General features: G+C 44.3%; 2 protein-coding genes across 7 annotated transcripts; both read right to left on the minus strand.

The window, feature by feature from the left end:
- Positions 1 to 1,382: 1,382 nt before the first annotated feature.
- Positions 1,383 to 6,796, minus strand: LOC121579127 (histone deacetylase complex subunit SAP30L). Its single transcript, XM_041893440.2, has 4 exons — positions 6,096 to 6,796; positions 5,233 to 5,355; positions 4,432 to 4,530; positions 1,383 to 2,719 (listed from the first exon to the last, which is right to left on the minus strand). Exons 1-4 carry the CDS (start codon positions 6,279 to 6,281, stop codon positions 2,591 to 2,593), a joined length of 537 nt encoding a protein of 178 aa, XP_041749374.1. The 5' UTR covers positions 6,282 to 6,796; the 3' UTR covers positions 1,383 to 2,590.
- Positions 6,797 to 8,379: 1,583 nt separating this feature from the next.
- LOC121579128 (gametogenetin-binding protein 2) lies at positions 8,380 to 24,432 on the minus strand. Of its 6 annotated transcripts, none has more exons than XM_041893442.2 (15): positions 24,218 to 24,432; positions 23,333 to 23,457; positions 22,600 to 22,680; positions 22,138 to 22,391; positions 21,670 to 21,768; positions 21,299 to 21,415; positions 20,869 to 20,982; positions 20,538 to 20,747; positions 16,271 to 16,445; positions 15,820 to 16,008; positions 15,016 to 15,244; positions 10,134 to 10,259; positions 9,349 to 9,494; positions 8,888 to 9,115; positions 8,380 to 8,733 (listed from the first exon to the last, which is right to left on the minus strand). In XM_041893442.2, exons 2-15 carry the CDS (start codon positions 23,423 to 23,425, stop codon positions 8,539 to 8,541), a joined length of 2,256 nt encoding a protein of 751 aa, XP_041749376.1. In that variant the 5' UTR covers positions 23,426 to 23,457; positions 24,218 to 24,432; the 3' UTR covers positions 8,380 to 8,538. The 6 variants fall into 6 exon arrangements, with proteins under 6 accessions (XP_041749376.1, XP_041749378.1, XP_041749377.1 ...); XM_041893444.2 differs by having other exon boundaries at positions 15,070 to 15,244; positions 24,218 to 24,431; XM_041893443.2 differs by lacking the exon at positions 24,218 to 24,432 and adding an exon at positions 23,839 to 24,019.
- Positions 24,433 to 25,516: the final 1,084 nt, after the last annotated feature.

Raw genomic sequence — 25,516 nt, forward strand, 5'->3', positions numbered from 1 at the left:
CAACGAATCATGTACAGGCGGCAATATTTACTTTGGAAAAAACACGTGTCATTCTCTTATTGCATAGCCTACGAAATGTCACATGTAGGTAACATGTCAGGTTTCAGCCCGGTTACCTTCATGTGGAGCGGGTCTAGCATTGTTTCTGCCTGCCCCCCCACTGGAGCCCAACAGAATGCTGCTGACATCTAGCGGTAGATCTAGTAACCACACAGACAGACAGACAGAGAGAGAATAATGTATGCATGTGGTAGAGGTGCACTTTAAATCTGCAATACTAGTGATAGGGCTGCATAATTACATCTCACTGTATGTGGTTGCAAAAGCATGAAAGGAGAGCGGTTTGTCAGTTACTAATCCTATCCAGCTACTAAATCAGAAGAGAGAGTGACTGGCCCCACAGCAAATAAAGACAAGCCATTATCTATGTACAATACGTTTATTAAAATGCAATACGCAGCCATATTTAAATACGTCTTATCTATTACAAGTTCGGTTAATGCGGCACAGCCAATACAGTATTAACGCGGTACAGCCAATATGTTCAAGAGGGGGGAAATCTACATGGCACTAACAAGGCTACAAGCAAAAACAAAAGCCATCGATACTTCTGCAACGACACACCTGACATGGCTGGCTGATGATGTAGGATGGAACACAGCAGACATGGCTGGCTGATGATGTAGGATGGAACACAGCAGACATGGCTGGCTGATGATGTAGGATGGAACACAGCAGACATGGCTGGCTGATGATGTAGGATGGAACACAGCAGACATGGCTGATGATGATGTAGGATGGAACACAGCAGACATGGCTGGCTGATGATGATGTAGGATGGAACACAGCAGACATGGCTGATGATGATGTAGGATGGAACACAGCAGACATGGCTGGCTGATGATGATGTAGGATGGAACACAGCAGACATGGCTGGCTGATGATGTAGGATGGAACACAGCAGACATGGCTGGCTGATGATGATGTAGGATGGAACACAGCAGACATGGCTGGCTGATGATGATGTAGGATGGAACACAGCAGACATGGCTGGCTGATGATGTAGGATGGAACACAGCAGACATGGCTGGCTGATGTAGGATGGAACACAGCAGACATGGCTGGCTGATGATGTAGGATGGAACACAGCAGACATGGCTGGCTGATGATGTAGGATGGAACACAGCAGACATGGCTGGCTGATGATGTAGGATGGAACACAGCAGACATTACTCCTTTCTTAGGACTTAAATAAAGGCCAGGGAAAATTGAAACAACTCAATACTAAAAGGCATTACCATATCGTCTGTGGAGAGACTCAAACAAACCAGCAAACCGCAGTGTTGAAGTGGAGAAGAAACTACCAAATCAGTGACACAGAGGAAGCTAAAAGTAAATTGTATTTTTTTGTTTTTTTTGTTGTACAACTCCCATCTTCCTCCAGTGACTATAATTGGTACTGTTATCGTGTGTTCACTAGACACACACATAATTTCAACACTGTGCCAGGAAAGGAAATGGACTTGACAGCCGAGGGGGACATGATTGCTCAGAAATACATTCCAATAGAACAGAACAAACATATTGTGAACACTAAAGCAAAGTACAGCCAGTGCTCGTGTGCACCGTGAAAGCAATTTAGGTGGTTCAAATACAGTTCACTGTGGTAGTACAGCAACTACATTGGCTTTTGAAATAATACGTTATAATATATATATATATATATATATATATATATATATATATATATAGTAACAATGACGCATTTTCAACCCTAATGAACACAGCTTCAATTAATTGCTTAAAATGAGTCTCAAAAGCTGAAAGCATGAAAATGACAAAATCCAAAACTGTTGAAATAGTTATTTCCCACCAGACACAACTTTACATAGAAATCTTACAATCAAGGATGAACTAAAGTACTGTTCTTTATATTTCTCACAAAGGTAGTGAGTAAAAGAAAAGACAAATCATAGAAAATCACCACCAATACTTGAAAAAGAGCTTGTGTTTCACTGAAACGCCACTTCAGTCTGTGTGTGTTTCAGCGTAGAAGACAGGAGAGGGAAAAGTCTGAGTGAAAAAAATACAATTTAAGAAAATAAGACTCGGCCCAAATGCTACATCGTTCAACATCCTCAGTCTTCACATGCATGTCACACCACTGGATGACACAATGAGTACGAGCTGGACTCCAGAAAATGTACAACGCTTCCCAAAACCCTTTCAATTATCTTTTCATTCACAAAACGCACCCTGTCCAGTTTATTGATATCTTAAGTTTGCACACTCTGGGTTTGGCACAAGCATAAAAAAAAAAAAAAAACATGTTAACAGTCGACGCAAAAAAACTAAAAATACCAAACATCTTTACGGCAGCTATCATACATTGCATTCTACGTGTTGCTGATATCTTCATACTCTGTTCATTTTGTACATATCGGCATATTCACATTACAGCATTACATTACCCTGCGGAGTCTCAACAACGGTCTTAAAATCAGGTTCGGCTGCCTGTCGGAAACACCTTGTTATCAAACACACGTGTGTCCATGTCCAAGTCTTGGTATGGGAGGTTCACTGGTGGCCTTTACTCCAGCGGTTTGCTGCCGTCCGACTTCTGGTCCATTCGGCTTTTGGTGCTCTTCACCATATAAATAAAATAGGACAGAGTCTCCTTCTCGTTCACCGGGATATTCCGGAAGTGACGACTGACAGTCTGAAAACAAATAAACATTGAGGCCAAAATCACTAAGTTACCACAGAGGAGAACAACGTTCTGTATGTAAGAGATTACATTAGAGAGAAAGAGGAGGTCGGTGTAATCAGTCTATTGATTGAACATCCAGTTGTTTTCTGCCCACTTTAATAAAAACATTCTGTCAAAGATGAGTGATATTGAATATAGAATGTTATATCTAAGAGCAGGAGGCAAGACCAACAAAAGACCAAGTGGGATCATCAGTCTGTGACCAAAACATTGAGTCCCAAACTGTCAAGGATTAGAACTCGATGTATAAATTCACGAGACGCGTTTCTAGGAGACATTCAATCCCCTCTAAACCCAAAACACAGAGATCATTCGATTTAAAATAACAAGCGTGAGGGGAAATAAACATCCTCTGTGTAGTTTCACCCAGCTCCATTCAGGCTGACAGTTCCACTCAATGTGGGCGGCACATGGAGAGCTGTAATTGGTTGGACCTGTTGGCGTGTGCTTTATTAATGAGGTGACAGGCTCATTAATGGAGGTCTTGGGCCTCTCTACAGCCTGGGGAAACATTCAACTTACAGGGCAGCTTCATTTATTTCAACCAGCTCCCGCAACCCCCCCAGCACCGGGTCAGGCTGGAAACACCATAAAGGGGTTTTTGTAAGGACGGGGCTCGAGCCAGCTGCAAGATTACATGTCGCTTTCACAAATTCTCCTAACAATCCGTCTATGTCCAATTACTGTGTAATTGGGGTCCCACACCACATACATCATGGTAAATAATAATAATAATAATAATAATAATAATATGGGGGTATGGTCGCACCTCCTGAGGATGAGGGCACTGGATGAGGATACTGGACTTCTTAGAAGAGGAAAAGGACTATGAATAATTGTCTCGACGAAACCCCAAGACAGAAGTTAACTCTGTTAGAGCTAAGTCCTTCCGAGACAGCTTACGCTGTTCTTTGGACGGGATATATATATATATATTTTACAGGACTGCATTGCTGTACAAAAATAAATGCAAGTGTTGAAATCTGTGACGTAAGATATTTTTTTATAGTCCACCTACGATCATTGCGGCATTAAACAATGCACCGTTTGTCCTAAGGATTTATTAACACTAAGCAGTCCATGCCAAAATTAGGTTGGAATAAGCTTATTTGGACAAGGAATGAGAGTGACATGAGTAGTTTGACCACCCTTTGGGTTTAACTGCCGCTTATCCAATCAGATGTTCTGTTCTACCAGCCAGCACAGAGCAGATGTTGCGGTTTGTTTTGGGTCGCCGCTGGGAGACTTGATAGGTTGTAGTCCAGTATTATGAAGTACATCTAGATTGCAAAATGTCAATACACCATTTAGGACAATACATGAACATATTCATCAAAGGGAAAAACGTTGCCTGAACTCATCTTTAGCTGGGAAATGTTGTTAAGATGTGCCACTGGTGTGTAGACTGTTACCAGTCTATGCTATATTACATACATCTTACAGCTGTGGGTTTACTGGTCTTCCTTGCTTTAAAAAAAACACTCGCACTTGTATTTCTTACTAGCACTAATTTTTGCTAACAGTCGTTAATTTTGAGAAAAGTTTTACTTGCAATGACTGTGATACGTGGTTGTCTTAGCTAGCTTAGTTGAATGCACTGACTGTAAGTCTCTCTGGATAAGACAGGAAGCTTAACGACTACAATGTAAATGCAGGTCTACCTCGGCCAGTTGGGCCTTGTTTAAGCCAGGTCTGGTCTGCAGCTTGTAGTGTCTCTTGTAGCGTCTCAGCGTGTTCACCTGGAGCTGGAACAGGTCCACCTGACATCACAGAAACAACCGACCGTCAGGAAAGACTGGCGTGTTACCCATAAAGGATTGAATACCTTTAAGCACATTTTTTGTCATTTTAGCAGACGCTCTTATCGAGAGCAACTTACAGTTAGTGAGTGCATACATTAACATTTTTTATTTTTTTTCATATTGGCCCCCCCCCAGTGGGAATAGAACCCACAACCCTGGTGTTGAAAATGCCATGCTCTACCAACTGAGCTACATCCCTGCCGGCCCAGCTGCGCCACTCTATCAATTACATTTCACACGGAAAATGCATAGAGATTTCATGCTATTAGGAATTTTCATCAATAGCCATCTTATATTGTCTTTCATATCGAGTGGCGCAGTGGTCTAAGGCACTGCATCCCAGTGCTAGCTGTGCCACTAGAGATCCTGGTTCGAATCCAGGCTCTGTCGAAGCCGGCCGCGACCGGGAGACCCATGGGGCGGCGCACAATTGGCCCAGCGTCATCCAGGGTAGGGGAGGGAATGGCCGGCAGAAGAAAAAAAATTTATGCACTCACTACCTGTAAGTCACTCTGGATAAGAGCGTCTGCTAAATGACTAAAATGTATTCAAATTGCTGGTATTTTCTTCAACAATTATGTTTCCTATTGAGAAGCAGTGTCATGCTTTAGAGTCACATGATTTAAGTGAAGACAATGGGCTTGTTTTCCAGCCTGTTACCTCTGGAACTTCCAAGTCATGGTCTGGAGACTCCCCTCCGTCGTCGCTAGTCTTCCTCTTCCTCTTGTTACGAACACTCTGGATGAAGTTTTTATGGAAGTCGCATATGTAGAGGTGTCGAACCTTAAAATAAGACAGATATATAATTATGATGATGCACAAGTGGAAAAAAAACAAATCGAAAATTCACAAGATAGTTCTTCTTTGGGTGTGACAGATGTTGACACTACTCAATGTGCTACTGCACCAAACCTATGCAAGTTTAACTCCTCATAACGTACGTTTCCACATCATTTTGTGGTTAGCGAGGACCCCTTGTAGCACCGACCGCCGAAAGACAGAGTTCGATCTCGTCTGTGGCGGATACATCGTATACATTTCGCAGCTGGATCTTACAGACAATTAGCTATACACTACGGGACTTTTTTCTTTCAACACACTTGCTTGTAGCCAAATAGAACTGCCTGATCCTCAACTTTTGTGTCTTTCCCACCGGACAACCTATAGCTTCCTTAGTAACAGCCATTTTAGGGAGTGGAGGCGTGGAAAAAACTGGCTACGCAGGGTGAAACAGCCAGCCAAGGCTCGGATTGGAGGTGGGGGAGAAACCCTTCTAGTTTTTCTGTCCCACTGGCTGCTACTCCAAATGAAACCATAAGCAGTCAGAGAGAAGTCCACCATTTTTCGTGACACATAATTATGGCGCAGAACAAAACCATAATAAAAGTGTGAGGTTGAATTTGACAAGCTTGCTCGATTAGCAAGTGCTTGGCTTGCTTAGCCAGCTGGTAGAGGGGATGTCTAGGGGGCTAACTACATAGTCTCAAATGGTTGGGACAACTAGTTAGCAATAAAACACTTACGCTTTTGTCGATGTCCAGCTTTAGTTTTTTCTGCGATATGCTTTTTTGGATACGCTTGCTGAAGGAGGCGTTTCCAGCTGATCGTCCGCAGCGCTCACCGTCCTCAATCAAACAACAAGTCTGGCCGTAAAACGGCGGCGCTGGTGGGCCGTCGTGGCTGTCTTCTTCTGTGCTGAACCCGTTCATGATTGTTGGTTTGGGGACTGTTCTTGTAAAAACCACTGAGAACGTTATTTTCTCCTCCCACAATGTCCCCTTTCTTCTTTACAGACAAGCGTTAACTAGGAAAAGGCTGTTTTTCTCTCAAATTAAACAACAATGCGGAAAAACTATAACAATTAAAATGACACGTTAATGAGATTCCTCGTCGAGCTAGAAACGGTCTATGGCTAAAAATCCATTCCACAATACAGGCTAGAATGGCTAGCTAGCTAAGCTAGCTGTGATCACGAACAAATTCCTGAGCCGACAACGGTGATGTCGATTATGTACAACGCGCAACCGTTACTTTTCGCTCATTCGTACATGCAGCTCTAACCGGTTAACACGTATCAAACTAAATCGGAACACAAAAATCGTCTTTCACCGATTAAACAACTTTGAAGAAATCACGTATTTCAGACTTCACCTCAATAGCCGCGGTATTCTTTCAGAACAGCTTGTACAATGAACATGTCCCTGCTCCTGCAGCGGAAGTTCTTCCTGGATCACTATTGGTCATTTTCTAATAGAGGCGGAATTAACGTGTTTGTATTGCTCTTCGGTTGGTTAAAAAAATATGTCAATCATTCAGTTGTTGCTTCCTGGATCAGGATGCGTATTTGTTTTGTATGAAAATACGAGTCTGACATAGCCACTGTGTTGATGTGTAATCTTCATACTGAAAAACAGACATACGGGATTTTAGTGTGCATATACTGATGTCATCATGTACTATGATAGTCTGATATTATTTAAGTCTGAATACACTGTTGATGTAGTCTCCTTTCGAATACGATTTCATAATGCATTCGTTTGGACATCTGCAACACAGAAGTCATTTTGTTGTTGCATGTGATGACTGGAACTAAAAACTTGCTCAGCCAGTCCTGGGCCCGGTTTCCCAAAAGCATCTTAAGGCATTAGAACCATTGGTTCTAACGATGAATTTAGCTTTGCGATCCTTTTGAGAAACCGGGCCCTGGATAGTTTCTTCTTCAGAAGCCAGTAGCATTATATGAATAAAAAGTGGATTCAAAACAGACAAACGACAACATTTGAGTAAAAAAAAAAAAAAGTGACGATCAAACAGAAAAACACTCAATTCCAATACTGCTGCAAATAAAATGGTGGTTCGAGATCACGACTATGACTGGAACAATGCGCAAGATACATTCAATGCTTAAAAACTGGGAATCTTTTAGGAGACAAACGTCATCCTCACTATTTAACTAGTCAGAGGAGTACTTAGCTACTGTATAGCAAAACAGTAAGCGCTGTCGCCATGTAGCTTTCACATTCACATGCATGTTGCATTCTTTTGCCACCAAGAGCAGCCAAAGTTTGAACCTAAATTGAAAAGTTTTGCAAGAAATCCCCTTTACGTGTGAAAATGTAATGCAGACTATAAGAAGCTATAGGTATGAAATTATTAGTTCGATGACGGTAAAGTATAGTACTGTTCTGACGTTTGCCTTTGGGTCAGCTAACAATCACAGGCCTGTGAGGATAAACTACTCATATCACGCCATCTCCAGGTTCTTCATGAACATCGCACGAGTTGGTTGCCAGGTCAGAAGTAGAAAAAAAGTCATACAGCACACATTTTCTAATGCATATTAATAAATATTCTTTATTTTGTCAATTTTACACATTGCGCCCTTCTTAACATTACATCCAATCCCTGTTATAAATGGATGTTTTACTGTAAAATCTGTTCAGATGTCATTTCTGTACACATTTATTGGTACAACTTTTTTCCACTAAAATGAAGTGTCACAGAGGAAGAGACCGAGACAAATTGGAAAATGCGAAAACAAAAACAAAAACGACTGACTACTAACAGCTAAACCCTAACGTCACAGCTTGCAAGCTTAATTATCAGATCCACTGTGCTCTAAACCAGCAGCCCTACAAAATGAGACCAGAAAGAAACAGCTGGGTTTGGTCAGGGTGGGGAGGAGGACAACAAGGACGGTGTGACAAGGTAAACAGGAAGAGGTGAAAAGAGAGGAGAGAGATAGACAGAGTGTAGAAGAACAGAGGTGGGAAATTAAGAATCACATTTACTTCAACCAAATGGGGGGATAAGGAATCATTGAACAAGACACCAAAATGAACTACTGAATTCTTTCTCCCTATAAAAAAGGTGGCACGAGCAGAGCAGTGGTAATCTGGTAATCACCATGAGTGTTGTCCCATTAACAAGATTTCACGACAGAGTAGTGCAACAGCAGCTAATTCATTAATTGACGCTGGTGGTGGCGGCGGCAGCAGCGAACCAATCTCCACCTCCGCGGCAGTACTTGGTGAATTTATCTTTCAGGTGCTGTCGGTACTGGTCGCGGTTGTTGTAGAAGGACTTGTTGTTGTCCACAAACGACTGGATCTCGTCCTGCGTGAGGCAGTTCTCATCATCTGAAGTCACTTCAGAGTCGTCCTGTTTTTAGTACAAAAAAAAGCGCTGATCAATGGACCTTCCAAACACACACGTTGAATCATATTTTACATCCTACAGCGCCACTCAAAACTAGTACAAATAATGACATCGACACTGAAGTGACCATCACAGCTTTTGGAAAAACGTCACTGACCAGTAGTTCCATAAGACTCTTGGCATTGGTATCCTCCTGACCACAGATATTTGCCTCCAGACAATAGCTCATGTTCTTCCGATGTTCTCCCCATGGCAGTGCAATGCTAGAACAGGTGTCGAGGCACAGCTGGGCACACGTCTCTTTGGTTCTGCACACCGGTGACGTTGCAGCAGTGTTTTGCGCTCTCCTGTTCTCTTCCACAACACAACCCTCTGCATTTGGACCCTGTGGAGAAAAAAAATAAATAAAAAGAGAAAAAGTTTACGTTTAGTTTAATAGTTTCCACCTGAGAAGCAACGAATGACATGTCCTGATCACACCTCTGACCAGGCTAACATATCATCAGGAAAATCTGGCTATGGGAAAGGTCCATTTCAATTATAGGCTATACGAATGGAAAATGATGTACTAAAAGCAGGAATTTCTGCTAAATCACATCTACGACATTCTCATCTCACCTGATGGTAAGACAACAAGCCCTTGTTCTTCCTAGTCTTCTTCTTCTTCTTCGTGTTTTCTTTTGAGTTGGCCCAGCACTCCACACAGCTGTCCACCCCGCCGTCCTCCTTGTCTTCAGCACAGTGATGACCACACAAGTAGTCTCCTTCAGATGACAAGAAGACAAGGAGATGACAGGCATCCTATGCAGGTACGCCACATTTAGAGCCTTCCACAAAATGACAATGACAGCAACACTACTAGGGATGGAACAAATGGGGAAAAAAATCGTAAAGGTTTTAACTGCAAAAAATTTCACGTGAATAGCGAGGGAAAGCTGTATCTCGCAATGGAATGCTGCATCTCGCAATTTCTTGGCTTGCCATGTCTGATAACTTCAGTAAAGCAGAGGCTATCATCAATGAATAGGCTAGGATATTCTAGAAGCAACAGACCAAAGACTGAACATACACTGGCATCATTAGCAAAGAGCAAGAGCAGGCAATGTCGTCGTCGTCTTGCAGGCCTCGCAAATTCACCAAAGTTGCCTAAAGTTCACCTCTTACTCTGGTTTTATTTAAATTACACAACTTTCCCCAGGCCTCTATAGCATATTGTCTAGTTAGGCCATAACACAGAAAATAATGTTTTGTAATAACTGCACTATGATTTTAAATTTTGTGGGGGAAAAATAAAAATTAAACATTTTTCAGGTAGGGATTTTTCTTAACGTTAAGGATCCCAATTTCAAATTTACACACCTAGCCACTACTATTTTTGGACCATTAACTGAAAATGGACCAACCTGCTTCGTCGTGGTTGCAGATTCCCTCAGCGCAGGCGACGTCAGAGCCTTCCTGTGAACCAGGCTCGCTGCCTTCCATGCTAGAAGAGTAGCCATAGTCACTCCCATTGCTGTGAGGTGACAGACCTGGAGAAGGGAAAAAAAAAGAAAAGAAAAAAAACCTTGCTGACAAGTGTATAAAATTGAGCACACAGCCATGCAATCTCCATAGACAAACATTGGCAGTAGAATGGCATTACTGAAGAGTTCAGTGACTTTCAACGTGGCACCGTCATAGTATGCCACCTTTCCAACAAGTCAGTTTGTCATATTTCTGCCCTGCTAGAGCTGCCCCGGTCAACTGTAATGGCTGTTGTTGTGAAGTGGAAACGTCTAGGAGCAATAACGGCTCAGCCGCGAAGTGGTAGGCCACACAAGCTCACAGAACGGGACCGCCGAGTGCTGAAGCGCGTAGTGCTTAAAAATAGTCTGTCCTCGGTTGCAACACTCACTACAGAGCTCCAAACTGCCTCTGGAAGCAACGTCCGGAAAATAACTGTTCGTCGGGAGCTTCATGAAATGGGTTTCCATGGCCGAGCAGCCGCACACAAACCTAAGATCACCATGCGCAATGCCAAGCGTCGGCTGGAGTGGTGTAAAGCTCGCTGCCATTGGACTCTGGAGCAGTGGAAACGCGTTCTCTTGAGTGATGAATCACGCTTCACCATCTGGCAGTCCGACGGACAAATCTGGGTAAGGCGGATGCCAGGATAACGCTACCTGCCTGAATGCATAGTGCCAAATGTAAAGTTTGGTGGAGGAATAATGGTCTGGGGCTGTTTTTAATGGAGTCGGGCTAGGCGCCTTAGTTCCAGTGAAGGGAAATATTAACGCTACAGCATACAATGACATTCTAGAGGATTCTGTGCTTCCAACTTTGTGGCAACAGTTTGGGGAAGGCCCTTTCCTGTTTCAGCATGACAATGCCCCGTGCACAAAGCGAGGTCCATACAGAAATGGTTTGTCGAGATCGGTATGGAAAAAAACTTCACTGGCCTGTACAGAGCCCCAACATCAACCCCATCGAACACCTTTGGGATGAATTGGAACGCCGACTGCGAGCCAGGCCTAATCGCCCAACATCAGTGCCCAACCTCACTAATGCTTGTGGCTGAATGGAAGCAAGTCCCCCGCAGCAATGTTCCAACATCTAGTGGAAAGCCTTCCCAGAAGAGTGGAGGCTGTTATAGCAGCAAAGGGGGGACCAACTCCATATTAATGCCCATGATTTTGGAATGAGATGTTCGATGAGCAGGTGTCCACATACTGTTGGACATATGTACACACACACACACACACACACACACACACACAAGGGTTGGGCGATGTCTGGAATGACACATCGTCCTATCCAGGCATAGTTGTGCACGTAGGGGTCAATTGGCAGGAAAAACACAATATAAAGTACACATTGGTTATACCAGAACTGTGATTTGGTGAATAATATCATTCTAATAAAGATGTGAGAACAGCAGCAGACCTGACCGAAGTCACTTGCAGCGTACGCAAAAATATTCAGGGAAAAGGATTGACAGACTACAAACCTCTGTCAACATTTACAAGTCCATCGTCCTGCTCAATTCACTACTCTGGGGCAGAAAAGGTGAACATTCTGGTGGTCCCTTCCAGACATGGTAAATCAACTAGACCTGATGGTTCCTCATTGCCCTTTTATTTGTTTTGATGTAGCCTATATTCAAATCCAGATTCATCTTATTGGAAATACACCCTGAAGGCATAGAGACACAGACCCGAGCACAGAGAGAGAGAGAGAGAGACACAGACCCGAGCACAGAGAGAGAGAGACACAGACCCGAGCACAGAGAGAGAGAGAGACACAGACCCGAGCACAGAGAGCGAGAGAGAGACACAGACCCGAGCACAGAGAGAGAGAGAGACACAGACCCGAGCACAGAGAGAGAGAGAGAGACACAGACCCGAGCACAGAGAGAGAGAGAGACACAGACCCGAGCACAGAGAGAGACACAGACCCGAGCACAGAGAGAGAGAGAGAGAGAGAGACAGACCCGAGCACAGAGAGAGAGAGAAGCCAGGCACAGAGAGAGAGAGAGAGAGACACAGACCCGAGCACAGAGAGAGAGAGAGAGAGAGAGACACAGACCCGAGCACAGAGAGAGAGAGAGAGAGAGAGACACAGACCTGAGCACAGAGAGAGAGAGAGAGAGACACACAGACCCGAGCACAGAGAGAGAGAGAGAGAGACACAGACCCGAGCACAGAGAGAGAGAGAGAGAGAAGACACAGACCCGAGCACAGAGAGAGAGAGAGAGAGAGGAGAGAGAGAGAGAGAGAGAGAGACACAGACCCACAAGAGAGAGAGAGAGAGAGAGAGAGAGAGACACAGACCCGAGCACAGAGAGAGAGAGAGAGACACACAGACCCGAGCACAGAGAGAGAGAGAGACACAGACCCGAGCACAGAGAGAGAGAGAGAGACACAGACCCGAGCACAGAGAGAGAGAGAGAGACACAGACCCGAGCACAGAGAGCGAGAGAGAGACACAGACCCGAGCACAGAGAGCGAGAGAGACACAGACCCGAGCACAGAGAGCGAGAGAGACACAGACCCGAGCACAGAGAGAGAGAGAGACACAGACCCGAGCACAGAGAGAGAGAGAGAGACACAGACCCGAGCACAGAGAGAGAGAGACACAGACCCGAGCACAGAGAGAGAGACACAGACCCGAGCACAGAGAGAGAGAGAGAGAAGACAGACCCGAGCACAGAGAGAGAGACACAGACCCGAGCATAAGCGAAAATATTCTGTCAAACCTTAAGACTTATTTGCACTGTTTTTGTACTAATTTAGGTTATTTTCGTACTTATTTTGTTTAGGCTACTTTATTTATTTTGTAACTTGTACGCCTATATTTAGGATTTGTACAGTTCGATATGCAAAAGGCATATCCTAATAAGCTTAGGCTATTAGTTTAGCCTAAGCCAATGTTCATTCCTTTTTTTTAGGTGTGAAAAGAGTGTCAAAGAATGTTATTAATAATCATTTGTTTTATCTGATAGGCAAAAGGCATAGCCTGGATAATAGGCCTATTTGTCATATGGGATAGCGGTTTGCTGATGTCAACGTTGTGAACAGAGTGCCCCATGGTGGCGGTGGGGTTATGGACAGGCATAAACTACGGACAACGAACACAATTGCATTTTATCGATGGGAATTTGAATGCACAGAGATACCGTGAGGAGATCCTGAGGCCCATTGTGATGCCATTCATCCACCGCCATCACTTCACGTTTCAGCATGATTATTATTTGTATTTTTTTTAGGTATCTGAAGAACAGACGCATATCTGTATTCTCAGTCATGTCAAATCCATCAAATTAGGGCCTAATTAATTTATTTAAATTAACTGATTCCCTTATAAAACTGTAACTCAGTTAAATCTTTGAAATTGTGTTTGCGTTTGTATTTTTGTTCCGTGTAAATGCACAATTTGTAAGCTATTAAAAAGTTGTTTGTGAGACAACTACAACTCATCATTCATTAATGTTGTGTTTCCGATTATTGAAAGTGCTTCTACGGGAGCTTATATGTCCTATTGCTCATTGTGCAATTAAAAAGGACATTAATAAACGCTTCGTAAATATTATAAATATAAATTTATACGTTTAATTTGTCAAAGTAACATTTAGCCTACTGCAACTTTTGACAGTAGGCTATGTGTAGGCCTATAGGCTATCATTGGCTGTAGATTTTGCCAGGAGGGATTTTCCTGACGGCACAATTTATTTTTGCCTACACTTTGGTCAAGTAGAGCAGTAACGTTTCAGGCTATTTCCAACTACCTAATTCCATTAATCTCTCTCATTATTACTATGTTCTGAGACGGAACTCCAGTTAGACCTACAGATTCATTTCGATGGTTGATCGTGGGAAAAAGTAGGCTATGCCGAGGCCAACAAGACGCATTCAAATCAAAAACGGGGATTGGGGAGAAAAAGGAAGATGAAGATGAGAAAACAATAAGCCAGACAACGGCGTGTCCGCAATAAAAAGGCCAATGATCAGCATTATGCTAATAGTCTAACTAGCACTAACTGTATGTGTTGAACATTTCCGGCCAGTTGGCATGTCGCCCTGTGCGTTGGTGTGCCCTGCCAGACTCCGGCGGCGCAGTAAAAGTTCAAATATGCTAAAAAAACATAACTTGTGACGTCACGACGTCGTCACCGTCGACGATGGCTGTCGAACATGGTCAAAAATCAGCCAACCCTAATATACACCATCACAGTCAGTATGGGTACACATCCCGACCCCACCGATATTCTCCCGACCCCACCGATATTCTCCCGACCCCACCGATATTCTCCCGACCCCACCGATATTCTCCCGACCCCACCGATATTCTCCCGACCCCACCGATATTCTCCCGACCCCACCGATATTCTCCCGACCCCACCGATATTCTCCCTCGCTACGTCTCCTTTCATTCTATCTGTCTGAATAAAGTGAAAACACTGAAACATATACACAAAGAGCTCAGCCTGTTGATTCATCAATGGGGACTGAAGATGACATTTACATTTTAGTCATTTAGCAGATGCTCTTATCCAGAGCGACTTACAGTTAGTGAGTGCATACATATTTTATTTTTTTCATACTTGCCCCCCGTGGGAAACGAACCCACAACCCTGGCGTTGCAAGCGCCATGCTCTACCAACTGAGCTACACGGGGCAATTAGCTGTCTAGCTATGATATAATACATCACATTTCCTATTGAGATTTACGTTTAAAATTGTACATGTTCCCTTCATCAAATAAATACATTTCAGAAATATGGCCATCATTGGGTAAGATTGATCTTACCAAGGGTCAGGTGTCTGGTCTTGAGTGATGGTTGGATGGTGGTGGCAGCATTACCTTTCTTGACTTTGGGAGAGCCCAGGATGGGCACGTTGCCGTCTGGGCAGCTGCAGGAAGTAGGGCTCTCGTTGCTGGTGACGACGACCTCCACACAGCCGACATGCCCCCCCTCCCCCTCTCGGCTTCCACAGGCCTTGCAGCCACCACCACTCTCCACAGACTCTAATGAACCCTGTGTGGGGGGGATAACAGAGAATGACAGGACAGCATTAGAGTAACATATCACTAAATGGCCTCGACCACAGAAAGGGAAGGCAGTGTTATAGGCAGGGAGAGTTAGGGACTTAAAACACTGTCTGGACATTTGATAGCTATATTTGCCATTTAAAACCTACTGATGGCATTTTGAATGTCTTAATGTGACGAACACAGTGTGTGAACAACAACAAGGTCACAAACAGAATGCATTATTAAATCAGTCAATAACATGGTTAGCCTGGATGAGGTTAACCAGATAATGTGGAATAAGTATGCCGATGGCATGCAAGGACAGTTTCCTATAACAGTCTCCAGGGCGGCAGGTAGCTTAGTGGTTAAGAGCGTTGTGCCAGTAACCGAAAGGTCGCTGGTTCTAATCCCCGAGCCGACTAGGTGAAAAATCTGTCGATGTGCCCTTGAGCAAGGCACTTAACCCTAATTGCTCATGTAAGTCGCTCTGGATAAGAGCGTCTGCTAAATGACTAAAATGTAAAATGTATTTCCTTGTTGTCATGCTGCCTCAGTGCTCCGTGTTTTGTGTGTGGTTACCTCATCCAGGCTCTTGTCCTTGCCCTCGGCCTCCTGCACAGACACGTCGAAGCTGCACTTGTTTTTGCGTCGGTTCTTCTTCTTCTGTCTCTTCTTCTCCTGCTTCAGCTCCTTGGCCCTCTCCTCCTCCGACAGCTCCTCACACAGCTGCTCCAGACGACTGATGCCCTGCACCTTCTCCACAGCCGTCTGGGGGAAATGGGTGTTACCAAGTCGTTATTATAAAAAGACGAGTTCTCAAATGACTTACCTGGCTAAATAAAACATGATATAAAAAGTATGTCAAATGAGTCAATACATACACTGTGACAATGTCACCACATTGTAAACAGACTTTGTGTTGGATGGGAAAGCGCTCTACATACATCACTTCCATCAACAAACCTGTCCGTGTCACATCAGCATGTTATTGGTGGCCTAATGCTGGCAGGCATTGTGCAAACAAACAAACCTCAAAGCTTTTGCGTAAAGCGTCGATGCCAAGGTAGAAGAGCATCTGCCAGGTTTGCTCCTCTGCCCTCAGTTTCTGCCAGATTCTGTGCAGCCGCTCGTACAGGTGGATGCCCAGGCAGGTCAGCACCTCCTCTTGTGCAATGTCAATGGTCTTGGCATGCCGCTCTCTGCGTCTAACGAGAGAGGGCAAGAGAGTTGTGAGAATTTGCATGTTACTTCAATATGATGGTCTTTAACCAGCAAACAAAAAGGTAGTGGAAGAACTGCAACTAAGTGGAGTGAGTGGATCATACTTTACTACTACAGTGCCGGACAAATATATTGGCACCCTTGCACTTTCCTTAATTCCCAATTTCTTGTAAAATAACACGAAATGTAACACCATGTTATTGGATTTTAAACATTGCAGAACTAATTTTATTTTTGTAAACTGAAGTTTACAATTTAAAAATAAAGAAATCGCATGGACAAAATTATTGGCACCTTTGGCTCAGCCTGGGGACCACTAGTGGCTCAGCCTGGGGACCACTAGCGGCTCAGCCTGGGGACCACTAGCGGCTCAGCCTGGGGACCACTAGCGGCTCAGCCTGGGGACCACTAGCGGCTCAGCCTGGGGACCACTAGCGGCTCAGCCTGGGGACCACTAGCGGCTCAGCCTGGGGACCACTAGCGGCTCAGCCTGGGGACCACTAGCGGCTCAGCCTGGGGACCACTAGCGGCTCAGCCTGGGGACCACTAGTGGCTCAGCCTGGGGACCACTAGTGGCTCAGCCTGGGGACCACTAGTGGCTCAGCCTGGGGACCACTAGTGGCTCAGCCTGGGGACCACTAGTGGCTCAGCCTGGGGACCACTAGTGGCTCAGCCCGGGGACCACTAGTGGCTCAGCCCGGGGACCACTAGTGGCTCAGCCCGGGGACCACTAGTGGCTCAGCCCGGGGACCACTAGCGGCTCAGCCTGGGGACCACTAGTGGCTCAGCCTGGGGACCACTAGCGGCTCAGCCTGGGGACCACTAGCGGCTCAGCCTGGGGACCACTAGTGGCTCAGCCTGGGGACCACTAGCGGCTCAGCCCGGGGACCACTAGTGACTCAGACTTGACCAGTTGTGACTGTCAGAAAATATATTTTGTATTATTTAACATACTAGCCACAACAGCAAGTGTTAGATAGCCGTTTCATCTATTTAGCCTTTAAACGTGCAACAGTAGATCGGTTGCCATCCAATTGTCGACAGATTTTCATGCAAATGTTCTAAAATTCACATTAAAAACCCTATGCGCATTTTCCCACCAGAGACGAGTTTCCATCAAATTCACTTGTTGCAGTTAAAAGGCTGTGAGTGATGACGTCGTGCACATAAAAATGATTACGTCGAATTTAACGCTACAAAAAAAAAATGTTGCGTTATATATTGAATGTACCCACTCTGGTCTTGGCACGTGCCCTCTGGCCAACAGCGCACAGACACAGTGCGGGTAGGCTACCTGATTATTTTCATTTGTTAAAAACGGCAGCCAAGCATCGATCATGTCACCAGAATAAGACCCTGGATATTTATTGGAAAGGAGCATCAAGCTCATCACCGTGGCACTTTCACCACCCTGTGAAGTTCTTCATAACTCATTTCATTTGGATCCTAATAAACTGCATGATTTCCTGAGACGTAATGGGAGGACCACACAACATATCGCATGACTCCAAGTTCACGTCGATAGGATGGTTGTTATATCAATATTTGCATATAAAAAAGGCGTTTCCACTGCCATTTCTCGCATAATTACATTTTACAGACACAAAAAGATCCCACCTTGTCTAGAGTATTTTTGTTTTGTCGACATTTGGAAAGTTCACCGACAAATTTGCTGTTTCCATCAGGCCTGTCGTGACATTTTTTTATCCCACGTACTTTACTCCCTTAGAAATGTTGGATGGAAACCTGGTTAGTGTAATGAAATGTTGCATTAAAAAATGGTTGGACTTGAGTATAAAGGATTCAGACTTGGACACTTGGGACTAGACCTCAAGGCTTAGTGACTTGACTACATCACTGCCCTGGGGATAGTACTTGGTTGCACAGCCTTTGTTCAAGAAAACCGCAGACAAACGCTTCTTGTAGCCATCAATGAGCTTGCAGCACCGTCTACTGGAAGTCCTGCCCACTTTTCAGCAGAAAACTGCTCTAATTCTTCAATGTTGGAGGGGTGCCCTCCACCAAATCAAATCCAATTTTATTTGTCACATGCGCCAAATATAACAGGTGTAGTCCTTACAGTGAAATGCTTCCTGACAAGCCCTTAACCAACAATGCAGTTAAGATAAAAAATAATTAAGAGCAGCAGGATAAAGTGACTATGCATAGCTCCCGAGTGGCGCAGTGGTCTAAGGCACTGCATCACGGTGCTAGCTGTGCCTCTAGAGATCCTGGCCGCGACCGGGAGACCCATGGGAGGGGAGGGTTTGGCCGTAAGGGATGTGGGTTCGTTTCCCACAGGGGAGGCTGAGCAGTTGTCATACCAGTCAGTGATGCAACCAGTCAGGATGCTCTCGATGGTGCAGCTGTAGAACTTTGAGGATCTGAGGACCCATGGCAAATCTTGTCGTGCCCTCTTCCACTGTCTTGGTGTGTTTGGACCATGATACTTTGTTGGTGATGTGGACACCAAGGAACTTGAAGCTCTCAACCTGCTCCACTACAGCCCCGTCGATGAGAATGAGGGCGTGCTCGGTCCTCCTTTTCCTGTAGTCCACAATCATCTCCTTTGTCTTGATCACGTTGAGGGAGAGGTTGTTATCCTGGCACCACACGTCCAGGTCTCTGACCTCCTCCCTATAGGCTGTCTCATCTTTGTCGGTGATCAGGCCTACCACTGTTACGTCGTCTGCAAACCTAATGGTGTTGGAGTTGTGCCTGGCCATGCAGTCATGGGTGAACAGGAGTACAGGAGGGGACTGAGCACGCACCCCTGAGGGGGCCCCCGTGTTGAGGATTAGCGTGGCAGATGTGTTGTTACCTACCCTTACCACCTGGGGGCGGCCCGTTAGGAAGTCCAACGGCTGTTTTCTGCGCTCGCTGGTTTTGGATGTGATTCAGATCCGGACTCTTCGCTGGCCTCTCCAGAATAGTCCAGCATCTCTTCTTGAACTGTTCCTGGGTGCTTTTTTTGATGCGTGTTTGGGACCTTCAATGGAGACCCAGTTTTCGGACACCGTGTTGGAACATTGGACTCCAAACCACCTGCTGATGTCATGATGCCTTGGGCACGTTCGAGGCCCCCCCAGTACCAGAGACAGCAAAGCAACCCCGCAGCATTATCAAACCTCCCCCATCTTTGACTGTAGGGAGGGTGTTTTCATTTCATGCTTAATTTGGTCATCAGTAAACATAGCACTGATCTGTATTGCCAAAGAGCTCCAATTTTGTTTTATTAGTCCACAAAACATTCCCCCCCAGGATTTAAGTTAGTTTAGGTTTTACAGAAGTTCAATCTGGCTTTCTTGTGTCTCCTTCAGCAGTGGGGTCTTTCTATGTTTTACCAAAGGCCAAGTAAACCATTAAAAATAGAACACTCTCCCTACAATCAAACATAAAAATAATAATATGCCATTTTAGCAGACGCTTTTATCCAAAGCGACTTACAGGCATGCGTGCATACATTTTTTTTATGTATGGGTGGTCCCGGGGATCGAACCCACTACCCCGGCGTTACAAGCGCCATGCTCTACCAATTGAGCTACAGAGGACAACACGGGGGAGGATCGATAATGCAAGACATGAACTCTGCTGATTATCAAGGTGTTTGAGTGCAATTTTCAACCCAGTGTCCAAAAACGACTGTCTCTCTGTTGAAGATTGTGGGTCTTCCAGCAGGACAACAACCCCAAACGCACATCAAAGGCACCCTGGAATGGTTCAAGAAGGAACGCTGGACTGTTCTGGAGTGGCTGAATCCCATCCAAAACCTATGGCAAGTGCTGAACACAGCAGTTGGTGGAGGGCACCCCTCAAACATTGAAGCAATAGAGCAGTTTGCTGCTGAAAAGTGGAAGGTGGTCCAGGCCATTTGTAAACTGAACAAAAATAAAATTGGTTCTGCAATGTTGAAAATCCACTAATGTGTGGAGACCAAATTATTTTTCATTTGCAACTTATTTCAGAAGAAATACAGAATTATTTAAGAAAAGTTGATACGGTGCCAATGTATTTTGCCAGCACTGTAGGTTACTACATGTGTTTAGAACAAAGGAAAAAGGCAGCAGTTTACATACTCGTAACCTCCGGAGAACTCGGGCTCGGCCCGGCCCAGGAGATGTGCCATGAAGTCAGTCTCACAGCAGACGTGGACGTGGCGCTCGTGGGGACAGCAGCGAAGCCCCTCGTACAAGGCAGCGCAGTAGCCCTTCTCTTTAGTGCAGTCCAGCTCCCCGACCAGGATGTTGTACGCTCTCAGTACCTTGTTCTTGCAGTCAGTACAGAACCTGAAAGGAAGAGAGAAGGGAAGATTAAAACATTAGTACAATTTCCCAAGCAGTCGAATGCGAAAATAAAACAAAGCCCATTGGATGTAAACAGACTATATTACTTAATACCATGACTTACCTGTGCTTGCGCAAGTATGTTTCCAGGGTCTCCAGGAGGCAGGCGCTGTCGATCAGGACGACCTCGTCCCTGCACTCCTGAGACATGAGCTCCCACACATCCATCCAGCTTCCCCTGTGAGCAGCAAAACCCCCCATTGTTGACATCATGCACGATTCAATCAATGCATTATTTCAATCAATAAACCTATCAAGTCAGCTTCACAATAGAGGTGACGAAAAGGTCATGCGTGCCAATTAAAAATTAGCTTTAACTCAAAAGTATTTTACTTTTGAAAAAAGTAGATCTTCACAGATGTACATGTACACAACATAATACAAGATGCTGACAATGAACTCAACTACTTCAGACTGGCGATAACTAACTAGCATCAAGAAATGTCAGTTAGAAACACTCTGAATGAACAAGCAGTGTTTGCTTTGCTGCCTACCTGCTGGGGGCCGGACAGCGTCCAAAGGGAAAAACGACGCTACATCTGCTGTCTGTCTTGGCTCCTCCATCTTTGTTGTTCTCTAAACCTAGCATTTTGTCTACGCTCCCTTCTCCTCTAAAGATTCAGAGATATCTCAAAGACACTACAATACTGCACATCACAAATGACTATTACTGTAGCTTGAAATGGCCTAGTCTGGCCCTGGTGTGACCAAAATGTGGACGTTCAGCCTACATTTCATTTACAAGATCTGAGAGAAGAGGCTTTACAACTTTTTTTTTTCTAGAATTGTATCATCATTCATGACGTCATAAGTCCAACACAAGCAGTTTAATAGATAATAAATAGCGGTGGTAAATGTGACTCACCCCAAAGGCTTAGGTTTGTGTGTGTCTAAGGAGTGCAACTGGCAGCGTTTATTCTTTTTGCTTTTTGGAATGGCATTGATCGTGTCATTTAACTTTGACCTACAAAAACAAAAAACAACATTATTTTATCTTCCAGTCTGACACATTATTTATGCTAATAGTTTACCATAAAAACATAGTGGTCAAATTGTTTCAGTACTTACATATGCTAAACAAAAAAATCTTCCAACACACAAACACAGCGGATTCTTACAGGGATGCGAGAAATTGCATGTAATATTTATTCTGTCAATCGGGGGCACAGTTTTGAGAGATTGTTTCTTAGGCAAATTGGCCAATAAAGTACAGATAAAAGAGTCGGTCTGGAGACAGGTCAATAAAATGTAGGCTACACAAGAAGCAGTCTGACAGGCTAATAAAGTATGATGGTTACAGGAGTGTGAGTCTTGTGACAGGTCTCTCACTCACCCGTGGACGTAAAAGAGGGTGTAGAGCATCTTTGCGTCGGCCATGCAGGCCTTGGTGACAGACAGCACGCCGGTGGGCTTCACAGTGAGGGGCTCCAGGGCCGGGTTCCCGGACTCCACCAGCTGGGAGAAAAGGCGCTCCACACTCCGCCTGCAGCCCACACACGGCACCAGCTGGGCCAAGGCGCTGAACACCTCCCTGGAAGTTACCATCATGGCGATGTTCAGGTCCTGCTGCTTCAGCATGCTGTGATGCTGAGGGGAGGCAGAGGCAGGCAGGCACACACGAGTTAGACACCACTTGACTTAGTACTGTCTTAGTACTGTGTGTAGTAGCTAAGTGGTGAAGAAAAAAAGGCCTAATCCTTGAGCAAAGTAAGACAACCAGTCTTAAAGGTAAACATTATCAAGCCATGTTTGAAAGGTACACTCAAATCTTATAACTGTCACAGCACTCACTCACCTCAACAAACTGCTTCATCTGAGAGCTGTTGATCTGGTGAGTGTCAAGGTTCATGACACTGTCAGTAAACTCCATCACCATCTGTAATAACAAATTTAAAAAAGGGACATATATTCATAGTGAAAGTGTCATCAGCACATGACTGGGGGATGCTACACCAGCTATGTAAAGTAGCGCAAGTAAAGCTGTCCACTAAATGAATGCTCTTCCAACATTAACCTGTCCATACAGTTCCTGCATAGCCAACATATGTCCATGCTCAGTATCTAATATACTACCACTGCTCAAATGATAACCATTTAGGCAAGCCACCCACCCAGCTAACTAGCAACCGCATACAATTAACAGTTTGCAGTCGTGATTAGCTTGCCGGTTAGCTGGTCAGTTAGGCTAGCCTAACAGCTCAGAAACATAATTTAAAAATACATTACATAACATACATCAGGGAATCATTAAATTCATGACCGCTCGAGATAGCTCGGTATGCCAAAATAGCTAGCTAGCAAACAATATTGCTGACTGGAAAGCCGGTTGGAGAATCGGGCTAGCTAGCTTGCTAACGCTAGTTGTTGGAGAGGCCTAGTAACAGTAGTCCGCTCGCTCGCAACTAACGTCAAGGCATTTGACCTGAGTTTCTTGCTCGACATAGATAGCTTCTTTCAGAAGAGTGACTGATTGCAAAGCCTTCAAACTACAGCACCGTGTGCGAGACGGAAACACTGCACTTTCTTACCGTGAGAGTGTCATCGATGTACAGGGGAATCTGTCTTGCGAGGAAAGGGAAGTCCTCTTCCCCGTCCCTGCAAACCGCAACCAGGCGCGCCATGTTTTCCAGCTCCTGTCGTGGTGGTCGCAGTACTGCCGGTATACAGTGGGGACAGATTGAGCAAATCCAACAGTCGCAGTTTCACCAATAGTTAGGGCTAACGTTTACGTCGCGGGTCATTTCAATTTCGATGCCTTGTCATTGCATAATATCAAAAGTTAAAGTTAGCTATGTAAGTTAGCTAGCGAATTATAAATTGGAAGGTGACATTGCAATGTACCGTTAGTTAACTAACTAGTTAATGATTTGAAAATATGATAACGGCAACAATTTAGCTAGTATTCCTAAAACGCTTACACATTGCAGTAAGTCTATGACCCATTTATCATGGCTAACTTGCTGGCCAGATAGCTGACCATATTGGCTAGTTAAGTGGATGCTAATAAATGCTGGCTAGCTAGCGTGGTACTTACGTTAGCAAAGTTAGCTAGCTAGTAAGAGAACTTCAGTTGTTTTGAAACTGAGGCGCAATCTTTAAGAAAATACAAAAACTACAGTCATGACGTGTTAGATTACGCAATTGACTTTGTTTATATTTACTAGTAACTAACTATGTGGTTAACATTATTTGTTAAGTTAGCTAACTACCAACTACGTCCAGGGTCTGAGGAAATTATTATCAAATTGAAGCGTCAGAACGCCACAGATAGCTGGCTAACGTTAGCTCTCGCCTCAGACAGAGTGCGTCAACAGATCTGTCCATGTTATTAAAAACAGACACTTCTTTCCGAATTTACACGAGTATAATGACATTATTTTTGTAAACACAAGTAATCATCGTACATTACTTACCCGCTTTTAAAAGTTGCCTTTTTATACAAAAACAAACAAGTGCGACGGTCACAGAGGTGTATGCGCCAGCGGCGGAATATTCATGTAACCTTTGCACTCAAGACGTACGAACAAAAATAACTTCCGGGCAAGGTTCGCGCAATCCGTGTTTCTTGGGACGTCCTTAACCTTAACCTAGTCTATAACCCGTTTTGGGATTTTGGAGGTATGGCAACGCAAGACCAAAGATTTAGTATAACTAAACCAAGATAGACCACAGCCCGCCGTTTCAAATGAGAACAAAGAGTCATAGTGGGCAGAACAAGCAAGGCGGTGGGCAGAGCCAAACACGAGCTAGCGAGATCCTATTGGTGCGTTCTAGCATATATTTGCATATTTCTGTTAGGCAACGCCTACTCTGTGAAGTGCGCGTGTGCAAAAACTAAATTCGCCTTTATGCTCCTAAACAACTCCATTAAAAAAAACTTTGGCTAAGGGTAAAGTCTAAAAAACGTAGTCCACTCTGTTCGTAACCTATTGTAGTTTTGGGAACAGATAACTGTATTGAGATCAAATCTTTCATCGATGAGAAAAGTAGCAGAATGTCGGCCAAAATCCATCTCGTTCCATCTTCTCCCACTGCCAGCCACTGGGCTTCCTCTCACTACCATATTTGGTAGTGGAAACGCCAAGCGGATGCTTCACATTTATACATCCGGTGAAATATCTGTCTCAATGTTCTATCTGTGTCGAGGCTACTTTTACCATAACCCTTGCCTAACCTTAACCCAGCGTTTCCCAAACACTGTGCATGTTTTGGTTTTTGCCCTAACTCTACACAGCTGATTCAAATGATCAAAAGCTTGATGATTAGTTTATTATTTGAATCAGCTGTGTAGTGTTAGGGCAAAAACCAAAACTTGCACAGTTTTCTCTATGATAATATATTTGATCAAAGTGACATTAAATGTGAATAAAAACGAAACATTTGAAAGCATTTTATTATCAAGAGATCATATTTGTACAACATGTTTGCATAATATTTACAACGGCAACTTCTCATTTTAATACACCAATAGTAACATGATATTCTCTAACCAAATTTAAATAAGTACTGCCTTGTAACCAACATCGGAGAAGGCGTGTTTGCAGAGGGGCGTGGTTTATATAGCAAGATAGCTACTGTACCGGTGCCAAAACGCATTTCCCCACCAAATGTTCCATAAAATGTACTTGTTGCAGATAAAAGTCTGTGCGTGATGACGTAGTGCACATACAAATTACTTTTGCGGTTAAATTCCCATGTACCGAATAAAAAAA

Source organism: Coregonus clupeaformis, chromosome 13, assembly GCF_020615455.1.
Source record: "Coregonus clupeaformis isolate EN_2021a chromosome 13, ASM2061545v1, whole genome shotgun sequence".
In the NCBI taxonomy this organism is placed as follows: Eukaryota; Metazoa; Chordata; class Actinopteri; order Salmoniformes; family Salmonidae; genus Coregonus; species Coregonus clupeaformis.